General features: G+C 45.0%; 1 protein-coding gene across 1 annotated transcript in view; it reads left to right on the forward strand.

Moving 5' to 3' along the window:
- Nucleotides 1-15,311, forward strand: part of LOC147107044 (SPRY domain-containing SOCS box protein 3) — a 43,713-nt gene extending 28,402 nt beyond the window's left edge. Inside the window, exons 3-5 of the mRNA XM_086008065.1 lie at nucleotides 726-857; nucleotides 12,707-12,897; nucleotides 13,764-15,311. Of these exons, the coding sequence (XP_085864191.1) occupies nucleotides 726-857; nucleotides 12,707-12,897; nucleotides 13,764-13,958 (518 nt within the window). The 3' untranslated portion in view covers nucleotides 13,959-15,311. The remainder of the gene's footprint in view (nucleotides 1-725; nucleotides 858-12,706; nucleotides 12,898-13,763) is intronic.
- The last annotated feature ends 855 nt before the right edge of the window (nucleotides 15,312-16,166 follow it).

Genomic DNA, 16,166 nt, shown 5'->3' on the forward strand with positions numbered 1-16,166 from the left:
GCAGTATTTTTTGATTTTTCTCACACTCTTTCTCTACTCTTCTGCTGGCTCAGATCATTTCACTCAACATTCTCATTAGCCTTATTGCATGTTAGCATTTTACATCTATCCTCCCAAGGTGAAGAGTAGATGATCATTTTTGGATCAATTAGTTGTAGTTCCCTCCCATCATTGTAGCAACTGTTCTTTCCAGCGGTGCCAGTCAATTTTAGATCTTATTTTCTCTGCCCTTACAGTTATTTCGCCTAGCAAAACAAAATGCAGAAAACCACTAATTGATAGCATTGTGTTTTTTTATTCTACTGTATGTAGCCTAGTTGACAATATTAGCTGACAAAAGTTTAATATACTGTATGTGCATGATACTCCTCCATTTGCTGTTGATGCAGCTGTATTAACTCATTTAAAATAAACTCAGCAATGCCTACATTAAAATAGCAAATAGAGGAATATTAATATGAATGCAGTAGCATTTGTCCACTAATATTGTCAGCAGTAATTTCTAGACTTATATGTTTCTTCAGAAAATACTCTGGTGAAGTGGAAAATGAAAACAATGCAGTGTTATCTCAAAATGTTCAAGCACAACAAAACATTGCTGTAGCTTTGTTGCAACAGAAATATAAATCTGCACATTGTGCAGAGTCATGTGTTTAACATATTGATCCATTGTAAATATCTTTAGTAAATGCACATTTTTATTCATTATCGTGCTGTGTGAATAGGCTTCATCCATGGAGAACACTATTGGGAAGTTGAGTTTCTTGAACCTCCATATGGTACATCTGTGATGGTGGGTGCTGGAACAACACAAGCACTTCTGCATCTTGGGAATTATCAGTTTATAAACATGCTAGGTAAGTAAATTCTAAAAGTATGTAAGAATTTTGTCAGTATATTACAGTCCTTGTGTGCCAGATTAGTTCAGGTTATTATATGTCGTCATAACCCTCCTGCCTCAGGTCAGGCTGCAGTCATTCCCTCCACTCTCTTTAGAACAGTCCACCCTCAGTTTGTCAAATGCAGCTATATTGACAGAAAGGACTTCTCTTAAAAAAACATTGATACACCATAAATTAAATTAAATTACTAACTCAGACATTTTTAAGCTGCTGGTAAATCTGTCCGTCTGTGACGCTTAATGTGGGAGGGGTATGGTCCAACGCCAAATATGCTCTGGCTTTCTTAGCATTTGGTGTTAAACTTATTTTTTTCCCCTTTTTCAATGTTATTTAACAGAAAATCTAAATAAAAATACAACATAGGCAAAACTGTAATCTCTACTGTTTCTGTCTGCACTATCCTGCTGGCCCACAGTCATTCACCAAATACTTTCAGTAGCTCTGCTATCGCTGATCATTTTTCATTGATTCTTCCTCCAGCTTAAGTGTATTAGGTCAGTTTTAGACCCATTTATACAATTTATAAACAATTTATACACACTCCCTCTGGTCATTGCAGCAGCCACTCTACAAACACAGTCCCAAACACTGCTACTTCAGGTTCATGCCTGCCAACATCTTCGTCATAATCCCATCCAACAGTTCTAACTTTTACTAAATGTCCCTAAAATTAATGTTATTATATTTACATTTCTTGCGGCTGATTGAGTATATGGTGCCCTTTTAAAAATTCAGTTTGTGGGGTGAGAGGTGAGCTTTCTGTCAACCTTTTGCTGAGCCCAAGACTGGTTTGTCTTGTGGCCTGCCATGCCACGTTTAAAATATTTCTCGTTACCTACAGATCTCTGCTGCACCCCACTGGCCCCATCCTGGGACAGGTTCAGCAGTTTGCTCTCTGAGCAGCTTGTCCATGGAACAGTTTACCCGTGCTGAGTCACGAGGCATAAAATGATCAGCATGTGGGCCTAGCTGCTCGAGAATTTTACACCTCTAATTAACGAACTACAGTAGATTCTTAAATCATCTGGAGCGGTTTCTAGAAATCGGCCCTTTAGCACTAAGTTACAAAGACTCACATAGTCGGTTACACCTTCCTTTTCCAGCCGCATCTGCCACATGTCTTCAGGGCGTACAACCATGCATGCCTCAGCCGTTATATTGTAAAGCCTGAGAATAGCATGCTTTACAAATCATAGTCCGTACTATCAGCAGGATTAACATAAGAAAATACCTCAAACACTTTTCCGCTTTGTGACATCGTAATCTTGCTGGCCCATTCATTTTTGCCCCACTTGTGATGACCGACTAACAATTCAAATGCCCAGATAAAACTATCAAAATCATCCCCCTGTTAAAGTTTGGAATGGGATTTAATTTAATAAAATGATTGGCCCCAAATTCCTGTCCCCATTTACCGGATTCATTGCTGAAGCATGTTTCTCTTCTTGTAATCTGTGTTTCTCTCGTTCTTGCTCTTCTTGCAATCAGCATTTCTCTCGTATTCGTTCTTCTTATAATCTGTGTTGCTCTTCTTCCTGCTTCTGACACTCAGCCTCGAATTTCAACATTTCCAGCTGGAATGCCCCTTCTTTGTCTTCCTCTTCAGCCTTATGCAAAACCGTTTCTTCTTGATTTAATATTATGATTTCCCTACATAAACACATTTCTGGTCAGAACGGTTCTAAATGTAACTAAGTCAAGTGATTTGTTATCTGTGCAGACGACCAGCATTTTCACTGTCTGGGCAAATTATACAAAATTACAGTTCTCGTGCAGCAAATCTTACTACATGCTTTTAGTATAGAAATTTGTGGTATTTGTCACAGGGTATCATGTTATACTGAATTACCAGCCCTGAACATAACTACTCATTTTTTGGTTTAATTATTCAAGTAGATTTTTTCTTAATAACTGTTCAAATTTGGGATAATGCTGGAACAAAATGGAATGGATTAATTGCCAGTTAATTGACTCAATCAGATTATAGAAAGTTACAGCACGGAAGGAGGCCATTTTGGCCCATCGTGTCCGCGCCGGCCAACAAACAGCTATCCAGCTTAATCCCACTTCCCAGCTCTTGGTCCGTAGCCCTGAAGGTTACAGCATCCCAATTGCACATCCAAGTATTTTTTTAATGTGGTTAGGGTTCCTGCCTCTACCACCCTTTCAGGTAGTGAGTTCCAGACCCCCGCACCCTCTGGGTGAAGAAATTTCCCATCAAATCTAAACCTTCCACCAATTATGTTAATTCTGTGCCCCCTGGTTTTTGACCCCTCTGCTAAGGGAAATAGGTCCTTTCTATCCACTTTATCTAGGCTCCTCATAATTTTATACACCTCAATAAGGTCTCCCCTCAGCCTCCTCTATTCCAAGGAAAACAGACCCAGCCTATCCAGTCTTTCCTCATAGATTCTCTACTCCTGGCAACACCCTTGTAAATCTCCTCTGTACCCTCTCTAGTGCAATCACATCTTTCCTGTAATGTGGCGACCAGAACTGCATGCAGTACTCTAGCTGAGGCCTAACTAGTGTTTTATACAGTTGAAGCATAAACCCCCTGCTCTTGTATTCTATGCCACGGCTAATAAAGGCAAGCATTCCGAATGCCTTCTTATCTACCTGGCTTGCTACCTTCAGGGATCTGTGGACATGCACTCCAAGGTCCCTTTGTTCCTCTACACTACTCAGTGTCCTACCATTTAATGTGTATTCCCTTTCATTGTTAGCCCTCCCCAAATGCATTATCTCACACTTCTCCGGATTGAATTCCATTTGCCACTGTTCTGCCCACCTAACCAATTTATTGATATCTTCCTGCAGTCTACAGCTTCCTTCTTCAGTATCAACCACACAGCCGATTTTAGTATCATCTGCAAACTTCTTAATCATACCCTTTATATTCAAGTCTAGATCATTGATATATACCACAAAAAGCAAGGGACCTAGTACTGAGCCCTGCGGAACCCCACTGGAAACAGCCTTCCAGTCACAAAAACACCCATCAACCATTACCCTCTGCTTCCTGTCTCTGAGCCAATTTTGAATCCAACTTGACATTTTGCCCTGGATCCCATGGGCTTTTAACTTCGTGACCAGTCTGCCATATCAAAAGCCTTGCTAAAGTCCATATACACTACATCAAATACAATACCCTCATCTACCCTCCTTGTTACCTCCTCAAAAAATTCAATCAAGTTTGTCAGACACGACCTTCCCTTAACAAATCCGTGCTGACTATCCTTGATTAATCCGTGTCTTTCTAAATGAAGATTTATCCTGTCATTCAGAATTCTCTCCAATAATTTTCCCATCACCGAGGTTAGGCTGACTGGCCTGTAATTACTCGGTCATCCTTTTCTCCCTTTTTAAACAAGGGTACCACATTAGCAGTCCTCCCGTCCTCCGGCACCACACCTGAAGCCAGAGAGGATTAGAAAATGATGGTCAGGGCTTCTGCTATTTCCTCTTTTGCTTCGCTTAACAGCCTGGGATACATTTAATCCGGGCTTAGGGATTTATCCACATTTAAAGCCGCTAAACCTCTTAATACTTCCTCTCTCACTATGTTTATTTCATCTCATATTTCACACTCCTCCTCCCTGATAGCAATGTCTGCTTCGCCCCTCTCCTTTGTGAAAACAGATGCAAAGTATTCATTAAGAACCATACCGACATCTCCCGCCTCCACACAGAGATGACCCTCATGATCTCTAATAGGCCCTAGCCTTTCTTTAGTTATCCTCTTACTCTTAATGTATTTATAAAACATCTTTGGGTTTTCCTTGATTTTACTTGCCAAGAATGTTTCATGCTCTCTCTTTGATTTCCTAATATCCTTTTTAATTGCACCCCTGCACTTTCTGTACTCCTCTAAAGATTCTGGAGTATTTAGCCCTCGGTATCTGTCTGTAGGGGGTTTCTCTTGCTCGTTCTGGTCTCCTGCCAGGCTTTGTGCAATAATTACCCTTGAGTGGTTCGACCCACTCTCCCCTACGGTTCTAGACCTTGGACTTAGATGCAGGGAACTGTAGTGCAGAGAAAGGACTCAATAGACCAAGTTGAATAGCACGAAATGGATGCTTTTATTTTTAAACAGTTTGAAGCATTACAAAATACATGTCATAGGCACAGATTAAAGTAACTACAATCATGCACAAATTTATGAACTTGACTCTATGGAGATGGGGAACACACGGCACATCGTAAAAAGGAAAACACATTACGATTACCCTTAACTCCCTCCCCTATACCTAAACTAAGTTTCGACCTGAGGAACTCGGGATCATGCTCACCACTCTCAAAATCGCAAAAAAGGGGTTCGCAGCCTTTTGGCACAGCTTTCCGTCGTCACGTGGATCTGGAAACTTCTGTCGCAGTCGATATTCTCTCTCTCTCTCTCTCTCTCTCTCTCTCTCTCGAGGCGGCGGGGTAGACACAGCCTCGATGAGCGCTCGTCAAGGTTGGAGATCCACTAGGTCTGTTGTCGATTTGGGTTCATGGAGCAGAACAACAACCCGATGGGATGTTGAGACACGGAAGCGTCAGGCCCGGAATGTCCTTTCTCTCCGGCCTGGATCGTCGGTTTTCCTGAGGGTGTCTTCTCCTTCGGCCTGGGTCGTCGATGATCTCCCGACAACAGTACCCGGGCCACCCTCGTCGTCTTCCCGTCGTCACCGAGCCTTGTCTGGCTGAACACCGACCACGTTGTCTTTTCACCGAAATTGTCCGTCCGAAGCGTCTTTAAAAAGACAAAGCGTCTTCATCGATTCCGAAGCTACCGAGGTAGAAGAGGCGCTCTTGATCCTGGATCTGTGTAACCGTCACCGTCCGTTCCGTCGTTCGTACCGTTGATGGACTTTCAATCCATAGTTATACCCTTTTGGGACAGTCTTATCTCCCGCCAAATCATAGTCCTGTCTTTGTATTAATTTTGGCGGGCAGAAATCTCTGCAGGGGCGCTTTGTCTTGTAACGGGAGCCGGTGATAACTTAACTGGCCTTCCTGGCCGATAATGTCTTTTAATGTCTTTTACATTGTCACCGTGACTCGGTTCGCATATTGATCGGTCTGGAGATTTTCCTTGATGGCTGTTAAACGGTTTCTCCTTTGTACATTAAATGGGTATAAGTGTTCATGCATTGTCCGCCCATATCTAGATGGGCCCCATCCTGTACTTAGAATCCATTGAATATGTATGCTGTTTCCCTGAGTTTCGGTTCCCCGATACTGGCTTTCGCGGGCTTACTGTCTTCAATCCACAAGCCTGTCTGGCTTGCAGTAACAGAAATCAAATGGTCCAGAAAACTGATCACGAGGTCCGGCGGCCATTTTGTATGCCCTTTTATCAAAGGTTTTTCTGTGCAAGCTTACTTTGGTCAATAAACTGTCTTATTTTATCCTGTTTTCTTGCGTGATTATTGCTGAAAATTTCGAATCTTACAGTCATACGCCTCCCTTTTTTTCTTTATCCTACCCTGTATGTCTCTAGACATCCAGGGGGCTCTAGAGTTGTTAGTCCCACCTTTTTTCTTTAAGGGCACATATTTGGTCTGAACCCTTCGGATCTCCTCCTTGAATGCCTCCCACTGCTCTGACGCTGATTTACCTTCTGTAGTGTCCGTGTATAATAAGACACAGACTGCGGAGAACGGTACAACAGGTGTTTACTCAACGTGGCTCACACTGCAACTGCCTGTACAGATTACTACTCAGTGCTATATACAGGTGTGGTCACTGCCGGTACTACAGTATACATGAGCTGTAAAAAGTAGTTCCTCCCTTAAAGGTATAATGGCCTAGAAATTCACTTGGGCGCGGGCAGCTCGCTTGCGCCCAAAAGTTAGCGCTGGGCGGGGAGGCATTAGCGCACGCCGTATATTCGTCTTCTGCGCCCCAATTCGGAAGCGGGCGCTATACCAGGGTGTGCCCGCCTCCGTTTGGGGTGCTGCAACTGAATATCGGCTAGTTGCCGCAGCGCCACCCGATGCGGTGCGGCAGGCTGCGGTACTGCAGGCCTCCTCCTTCTCTTAAGGGGGAGGTGCCTGCAACGGCCGGGGCCCCGATCGCGAGTGCCGGCAAAAGAGCCCGGCACAACGGAGAAGTGCCGGGCTCCACGGAAACCAGCCGGCAATGCCGCGGGGGGGGTGGAGGAGGCCGGGGAAGGAGGTGCGGGCAGGCGGCCGCCGAAAAAGCGGCCGGCCACACCTACCGCTTTAAAGCGCCCCACTATGGCAGCAGGACGGCCCCGTTTTCTGGTCGCTGTTTGCGCCCGCTTCGGAGGAGGCGGCCGCAAATAAATATGGGGATCGGCGCGGTTTCGGGGCGTTACGGGCCACCGCGCACACCGATGACGTCATCGGTCCCGGCGCAGCGCTAACGGCTACCGCTGCACTCAATTTCCGTGCTACCACCCCGCCGGCGCAAAAGACCTCTTTAGGCGCTAAGTGGGCGCAAGGCCCACTGAATTTCTAGGCCAATGTATATTACATTACAATTCCTCGCCTTTTAGATTAACAGTACCATAACACTCATTTAACAATTAAATATCAAACTAATTACAATTAACACTTTTAACATGCAACATTAGCTGAAAATAGTCTATTTATATATTCAGTCTTTGGGGAGGCTTCCTGATCCTTTCTGGATAGCGCCTTTCCCGAGTGTCTTGCTCTTGGTGCGGAGGCGATTCTGGCCCCCTGTCGTCGGTTGGTTCATCAGCTTCCGATGCTACTGTTTCTGGGGTAGATGCGACCTGTACGTCGGGTTCATCACCAGGTACGTATGGGCGAGGCATGGGGTTGACTTGTTCCTGTGACTCTAGGATCTGGTCAGCATGGCATCTCACGATGCTCTCCCCAACGTCCACTGTGTACATTAGTGGGCCCTGCCGTGTGCAAATCGTTCCTGGCTGCCATTTTTCTGTTCGGTAGTCGCGGGTCAAGACTGGTTGCCCTACATTGAAGCTCCTTGTTGGCTTCTCATGGATGTGCTGGAATTGCTTACTCTCAACATCTCTTCGTACGTTTGGTCTGAGCAAATCCAGGCGAGATCTTAACCTTCGGTTAAAGAACATCATGGCTGGGGCCTGGTTGGTGACTGCATGTGTCGCATTCCGGTAGGCGAACAGGAAATTGTCCACCTTGTGCTGCAGCGGAATGTTGTCATTGTACATAGCCTTTATTGCCTTCTTAAAGGTTTGTAGGAACCTCTCAGCCAATCCATTTGTGGCTGGATGATACGGGGCGGATGTGTAATGCCTTACCCCATTCTTTTTCAAGAACCTCCGGAACTCTTCGGACACAAACTGTGGTCCGTTGTCGGAGCAAATCTGTTCTGGCAAGCCATTCCTGGCAAAAATGGTCCGTAGGACTGCAATAGTTTTCTCCGTGGCTGTGGAGAACATTTTGATGACCTCAGGCCATTTCGAGTGCACATCCACAGCTATTAAAAACATTGAGTCCATGAATGGACCAGCAAAATCAATATGCACCCGTTGCCATGGAGATGAGGGCCACTCCCATGGGTGTAGAGGGGCCTGTGGTGGTGCATTTTGGACTCTCTGGCATCCTGAGCAGCTCTTGGTCAGGTCCTCGATTTGTTTATCGATTCCCGGCCACCACACATAAGCCCTGGCTAGGCTTTTCATTTTTACCCCTCCCAGATGACCCTCATGAAGCTCATTGAGCACTCTATCCCTTAACTTGGGTGGAATTACCACTCGGGATCCACACATCAAGGTCCCCCGGCACACTGACAGCTGTTCTCTCCTTGTCAAGAATGCTGGCAACAGTGAGTCGCCATATGCTGGCCATCCCTTCACCGTCAAATCATATACCCGAGACAGTGTCGGGTCATTTCGGGTTTCCTTTTCGATACAAGCGTTAGTTACCGGTAGGTATTCAACTATAGTCGAATGGAATATTTCGACAGGATCCACTGCTGGTGCTTCCTCCGCAGTAGGCAGTGGCAGGCGTGATAGCCCATCAGCATTTCCATGCTGTTTCGTGCCCTTATATTCAATCTCATAGTGATGCGCCCCTAGAAAAAGTGACCATCTTTGTAGTCATTGCGCAGTCATCACCGGAACGCCCTTCTTCAGATTAAAAATGGAGACAAGAGGCTGGTGATCAGTCAGCAAGGTGAATTTCTGCCCGTGCAGATAGTGATTGAACTTTTTCACTCCCCACACTAGGCTGAGGGCCTCCCTGTCAATCTGGGCATAGTTACGCTCGGCTGAGGTTAGTGATCGTGACGCAAAGGCTATTGGCCTCTCTGAGCCGTCCGAGAATTTGTGCGACAGCACCGCTCCAATGCCGTAGGGTGACGCATCACATGCCAACCGAATTGGTAATGCCGGGTTGTAATGGGCCAATACCTCTTTCGATGTGATTAGTGTTTTGCTCTTCTGGAAAGCTCGTCTACATTCGTCACTCCACTTCCATGGCACCCCAGTTTGCAGTAGGGTGTTCAGTGGGTGTAGTATTTTAGACAAATTTGGCAAGAACTTATGGTAGTAGTTTACCAGCCCGAGGAACGACCTCAGTTGTGACACATTTTCCGGTGCTGGAGCCTTGACTACTGCCTCAATCTTCTCTGGGGACTTACGTAACCCCTCTTTATCGATAACATGGCCACAATACGAGATCTGTTTTCTAAAAAACTCGCATTTGGGGCGGTTAGCTCGGAACCCATATTCCTGCAATCTAGTGAGCACCTGCTCCAGGTTGGCAAGGTGAGCACTGTCATTTTCGCCCGTGACCAGGATGTCATCCAAATAACACTGGGTCCCTGGGATCCCTTGCAGGACTTGTTCCATTGCCCTCTGCCAAATTGCCGGAGCTGATGCTATCCCGAATACCAGCCGGTTGTATTAGTAGAGACCTTTATGGGTGTTGATTGTGAGGTATTTTTTTGATGCTTCTTCTACCTCCATTTGCAGATACGCCTGGGCCAGATCAATCTTAGTGAAGCGTTTCCCTCCAGATAGCGAGGCGAAAATATCTTCAATCCGCGGAAGTGGATATTGTACGGTGTGAAGGACCGGGTTCACTGTTACCTTAAAGTCCCCACAGATGCGAACCTTCCTTGGTTCCCCAGGCATGCTGCTCAACGACTTTTTCATCACAGGGATGATGGGTGTAGCCCACTCGCTCCAGTCTACCTTGGACAGTACACCTGAACGTTCCAGACTCTCCAGCTCTGCTTCGAAGGCTGGGCGGATCACATGGCCTTAAAAAATTTTGGGCTTGCGTTTTCTTCAATTTTAATCGTCGCTGTCATGCCTTTTAGTGTTCCGAGTCCTTGCTGGAACACTTCTTTCGCGTCAGTTAGGATCTTTGACAGTCGCCCAGGTGTGACGTCGTCATCCTTTTTGTCAGCCACAGTCAGTGCCTGTATGGAATGCCAATCCAGTTGTATTTTCCGGATCCATTCACGTCCCAGTAATGGTGGTCCTCCATCTTGCAATACATACAGGTCTAGTTTTGGTGTTTCCTTACCGTTATATATAACGGTCACCCTTATTTTTCCTTTGGGGTAGACTTTTTGCCCCGTGTACGTCTTCAAAATAATTTTTGTGTCTCTCAAGGGTATGTGTGAGAATAGCCGCTCGTAGTCCCGTCGGTTTATGACTGTTAGGGCTGATCCTGTGTCCAATTCCATCTTTACCTGGACTCCTGCTATCTTGAGAGTGACCCAAATGGTTCGGTGATCCTCCGTTGTGATCACATTATGTAATTTCAGACAACTCAGTTCCCTGCTTTCGGAGTCGTTATCACTCTTTTGTTCGTCTGAACTATTCTCCGTCATCTTATGTACCTTCTTGTACTTTCCTTTGGTAGGTTTCTTATTGCTGGTTTTCTTTCCTGACCTGCAGACTCGTGCTATGTGTCCTACTTTTCCACACTGTCTGCACACTTTGTCTTTGAACCAGCAATCATTCTGGTCATGTGTTGTTCTGCCGCAGCGATAGCACTTCTCTGTTCCATATGACATTTCGTTTGTGCCATATTCTTGCGGTCTCTGTTGTGTCGCTGCAGCGCCCCGTGCTGCTGCTTCATATGATACCGCAATGCTGAAAGCCTTTTCCAGCGTAAGGTCCTTTTCAGATAAAAGCCGTTTCTGGGTTCCTTCACTTTGAAGCCCACACACAAACTTGTCCCTTAAGGTATCTGCCAGTCCCGCTCCAAACTGGCAGTGTTTCGATAGTTTGCGCAGTTCTGTTAAATAATCAGCATTGCTTTCATCCTTATGCTGGTTCCGTTTGTGAAACTTGAATCTTTCTGCTATCAGCAGCGGTGTGGGGTTTAAATGTTCCTTTAGTATCGTTGCTATGTCTTCAAAACTCTTTTCCATTGGCTTCGTTGGGGTTACTAGATTTCATAATAAACCATACGTCTTTGCACCCATTAAATTTAACAATACCGACGCTTTCTTGTCATCTGACACCTCATTTGCCTTGCAGTACACCTCTATTCATTCGACATATGTAGTCCAATCTTCGACTTCATTGTCAAAGGCGGTGATACTGCCACTCTTCGGCATTTTGGGTGTGGTTTAAAATGGCGTCTCCCAATGGCTTAAAATGGCGTCTCCCCCGCTGCTGCCAACGCCGCTCCCGGCAGTTCTCGTGGCAATGGCGGCGCCTCGTGGGTTTCTGCGCGTCTCTCTCTCCCTCTCTCCGACGCTGCTCGGCCCCTGAACACCGGCTGTGCCCTGTGCGCTCTGCCCTCTCTCTCTCTACCCCGTCGACGCTGCTCAGCCCTTTGCTGTGCCGCTCGGTCGGGCTCTAGCCCGCCGCTGTCCGGGAAGGGTCTGCGCACTACCTGTTGCCAGCCCGTTTCGCTGGACCACCTCGACTGGAAAGCCAAGCCTGGCTCTCAGCAGCCTCCCCCGCAATTCTCGAGTCTCTGCTGGATGACTGGGCGGTTGCCCGTGGTCGACGCCCGAGTCTCTGGCCTTGACCTCCAATCCACTGATCTCCAGGAACGAATCCCCGGGAGGTGATGCAGAGTTGCAGGTAGGTTCGAACCTGCCTCGTCGCCAATGTAGTGTCCGTGTATAATAAGACACAGACTGCGGAGAACGGTACAACAGGTGTTTACTCAACGTGGCTCACACTGCAACTGCCTGTACAGATTACTACTCAGTGCTATATACAGGTGTGGTCACTGCCGGTACTACAGTATACATGAGCTGTAAAAAGTAGTTCCTCCCTTAAAGGTATATACATTACACCTTCAACTAGCTGTTTCCAGTCCACTATGGCTAAATCCCCTCTGAGCTTAGCAAAATTTGCTTTTCCCCAATTTAGAATTTTTATTCCTGGTCTATCCTTGTCCTTTTCCATAACTACCTTAAATCTAACTGAATTATGGTCACTAGCACCAAAATGCTCCCCCACTGATATGCCTTCTACCTGGCCAGTTTCATTCCCTAAAACTAAATCCAGAACCGCCCCATCCCTTGTTGGGCTTGCTACATACTGGCTAAAAAAGTTCTCCTGGATGCATTTTAGGAATTCCGCACCCTCTATACACTTCACACTAATTTTATCACAGTTAATATTGGGGTAGTTGAAATCCCCTACTATTACTGCCCTATAGTTTTTGCACTTCTCAGAAATTTGTCTACATATTTGCTCTTCTATCTCCCTCTCACTGTTTGGAGGTCTGTAGTACACTCCCAGCAGTGTGATCGCCCCTTTTTTGTTTTTCAATTCGACCCGTATGGCCTCGTTTGATGATTAAGCACAGTTGTTTTCAGATTGATCAGTTATCTAACCTGAAGTTACTTCCTTCTCACAGGAATGGATTCTGAAAGCTGGGGTTTATCTTACAAAGGTACAATCTGGCATGGTGGACAAAGCAGGCGGTACACTGAACCATTCTATGATAAAGCCACAATCATTGGAGTTGACTTAAACCTGTATGATGGTACTATGGCCTTTTATAAGAATGGACACAATTTGGGTGTGGCATTTACAGGGCTCAATAAGGTAATTAGTACTGACAGCCACAGATAATACTTTTGTGTTTATTATATTGTGAGAAAAAGTGACAGATAAATATAACATAATGAAATGTTTTGTTTTATTTTTACTTTGAGTGGAAAGATGTTTTATCATGCAGGTCACCTACGATACTCTATTTTACTGCATTGACTTGACATTGACTTGATAAAATAGAGTATCTCAGGGAACTGGGTGGCACAATGGATTATAAAACTGTCCTTTGACCTCTGGGATTTGAATTTGAATCCAGTCTAGACCATTGGGATGGAATTTTTCTCTTTCTGCTGCAGTAAGGGCCCAGTGTGAAGAAACTGGGTGACTGAATCAGTTCGTAGCTGGTGCTTGAGCTTATATTGACAATAAATCAATGGCCTCAGAGCAGCAACAAAAATGGGAAATTGAAATTTTCACACTGGTATAGCGAGGAGCTATCTTCTCAGGTAGTATTGAGGTACATTGTTGAGCATTTTAAGCTGCATTTGACCATGATTTGGGAGTGCTTTATGCTGACTGGGTGTCAGAGGTACAAGGTTGTTCTGTTTCTCAGGGTTAATATCCCTCACATTGATGAGCACAACAATTCACCAAGAAATAATATCAATACTGTTCATCTATCAGGTTGAAGATTACAATCTAATAAAATATATTGCTGCAAGTTTCAGATGAGCAAAAATGACCCATCTCTGCCTACATGAAAAGGTGATAAAATCATTCTTATTACACTGAGATGCCTTGACGTGTGTTGCACTTGTATTCTTTTATTTTTTAAACTCTAGATTGTAATGCTGCAGATACGTTGATTATCGGAATTTTGTGTGTCACTAATCCGAGTGTCATTTGAACCCCCACAGGTTGGAGTACCCCTGTATCCCATTGTCAGTTCCACAACTGCAGAAACAGAACTTCAGCTCGGGATGAGAAGCTGCCGGTTCATGTCACTGCAGGAACAGTGTTTGTACACAGTCCTGCAGCACCTAGTGGACAAAGTCCACATAGACACACTGCCACTGCCTGAATTCATCAGAGGACAACTTAAAGAATTCTGAAAGTGGCAGAGGTTTTCAATAACTGCTTACATGGAATTTAATCATTTTAGTGACAAAGATTTTCTTGCTCCACAAAATGGCTTCCTGCAGTCTACTTTAATGTTTCTGTGCCACTGTTTCTAGATTTGGGGAAAAAATGAAGTATGGTCTCCAAACACTTGTGAAGTTGGTAACGTAACCTTTTAAAAAAAAAAAACAATGAAGGTCTTTGTCTTAATATTTGAAAGAGTTTAAACTTGGAGTATGAACTCGAAATGTTTCTTCGTTACAACTGGACTTCACTGCACTGGTGTTTTCAAGTCAAACTAAAGATAACTGACAGGTTTACAACTTGCAATGATTGACAAAATAACAATTGTTTAGTATCTGACAATCAGCACTACAGGACACTTATTTCAAAGTATCCAAGGCAAAGGAATATTGAAGACTCCAAGTACAGGAGCGGAAGGCTTTAACCAAAGGTAGAATCCGGGGACCGAACCCTTTAATGCTTATGTCATACAAGGACAATCCAAGAGACCACAGAAATGTTAACTGAAGGAGCAAACTCAGTGGGAACCAGTCAGTATTTTATGGTTGTATGATTTCCAGTATCCATCAGGAAAACAAAGTAAAACTAAATGTAATATTAGCACATTTACTGGTGAGTCTGATCAAGCAGAAGCACTTGAAATGGCACTAAATTATTATGTAATTAACTGTGACGGTCACTTTTGTCTTCTTGTTATTTATTGTTTCATTCACAAAATGACACATCTGTTTGTACGTAATTTTTTAAAAGAATAAGTTAAAGACACAAAAATGAAACCGAAGTTAAAACCTTTTAGGGCTCACTCAGTTTTTAGAGCTTAAATATGCTTGTATTAGTGAAAGATTTAAGCAGTATTCACAGGAAGCAAACAAAAGCTAAATGATAAATCATTTTACTGTAATAATACAATTTCAAAGTTGTATCAACTTTGCTTGATGTGATAGGCTGTGAGTTTAAGTCTGCAGTTCACCTCAAGATGTGTTCCCAATCTCATTTGTGCAATAAAGCAGAGATGTGAAACTAAGTTCCCACAGCGAGGATTACCGTGGTTGTCACCTCAGCTCATCCTTAATGATGGTGGAGCCCAGCACGTGAGTGCAAAAGAGAAGGCTGAAGCGTTTGCAACCATCTTCAGCCAGAAATGCCGAGTGGATGATCCATATTGGCCTCCTCCGAGGTCCCCACCACCACAGAAGCCAGTCTTCAGCCAATTTGATTCACTCCACGTGATATCAAGAAACGGCTGGACGCACTGGATACAGCAAAGGCTATGGGCCCCGACAACATCCCGGCTGTCGTGCTGAAGACTTGTGCTCCAGAACTAGCCACGTCTCTAGCCAAGCTGTTACAATACAGCTATAACACTGGCATCTATCTGACAATGTGAAAAACTGCCCAGGTATGTCCTGTCCACAAAAAAAAGGACAAATCCAATCTGGCCAATTACCGCCCCATCAGTCTACTCTTAATCATCAGCAAAGTGATGGAAGGTGTCGGCGACAGTGCTATCAAGCAGCACTAACTCACTAATAAGCTGTTCACTGATGCCCAGTTTGAGTTCTGCCAGGACCACTCAGCTCCAGACCTCATTACAGCCTTGGTCCAAACATGGACAAAGGAGCTGAATTCCAGAGGTGAGGTGAGAGTGACTGCCCTTGACATCAAGGCAGCATTTGACCGAGTGTGGCATTAAGGAGCCCTAGTAAAACTGAAGTCAGTGGGAATCGGGGGGGGGGGGGGGAGGGAAATCTCCACTGGTTGGAGTCATACCTAGCACAAAGGAAGATGGTTGTGGTGGTTGGAAGTCAATCATCACAGTCCCAGGACATAGCTGCAGGAGTTCCTCAGGACAGTGTCCTAGGCCCAACCATCTTCAGCTGCTTCATCAATGATCTTCCCTCCATCATAAGGTCAGAAGTGTGGATGTTCACTGATGACTACACAGTGTTCAGTGCCATTCTCAACCCCTCAGATAATGAAGCAGTCCATGCCCACTTGCAACAAGATCTGGACGACATTCAGGCTTGGGCTGATAAGCGGCAGGTAACATTCATGCTTCACAAGTGCCAGGCAATGACTATCTCCAACAAGCGAGCGTCGAACCACCGCCCCTTGACATTCAACGGCATTACCATCGCCGAATTCCCCACCATCAATATCCTGGGGGGTCACCATTG

This window comes from Somniosus microcephalus, chromosome 15, assembly GCF_052327205.1.
Source record: "Somniosus microcephalus isolate GS21.2 chromosome 15, FLI_Smic_1.0, whole genome shotgun sequence".
In the NCBI taxonomy this organism is placed as follows: Eukaryota; Metazoa; Chordata; class Chondrichthyes; order Squaliformes; family Somniosidae; genus Somniosus; species Somniosus microcephalus.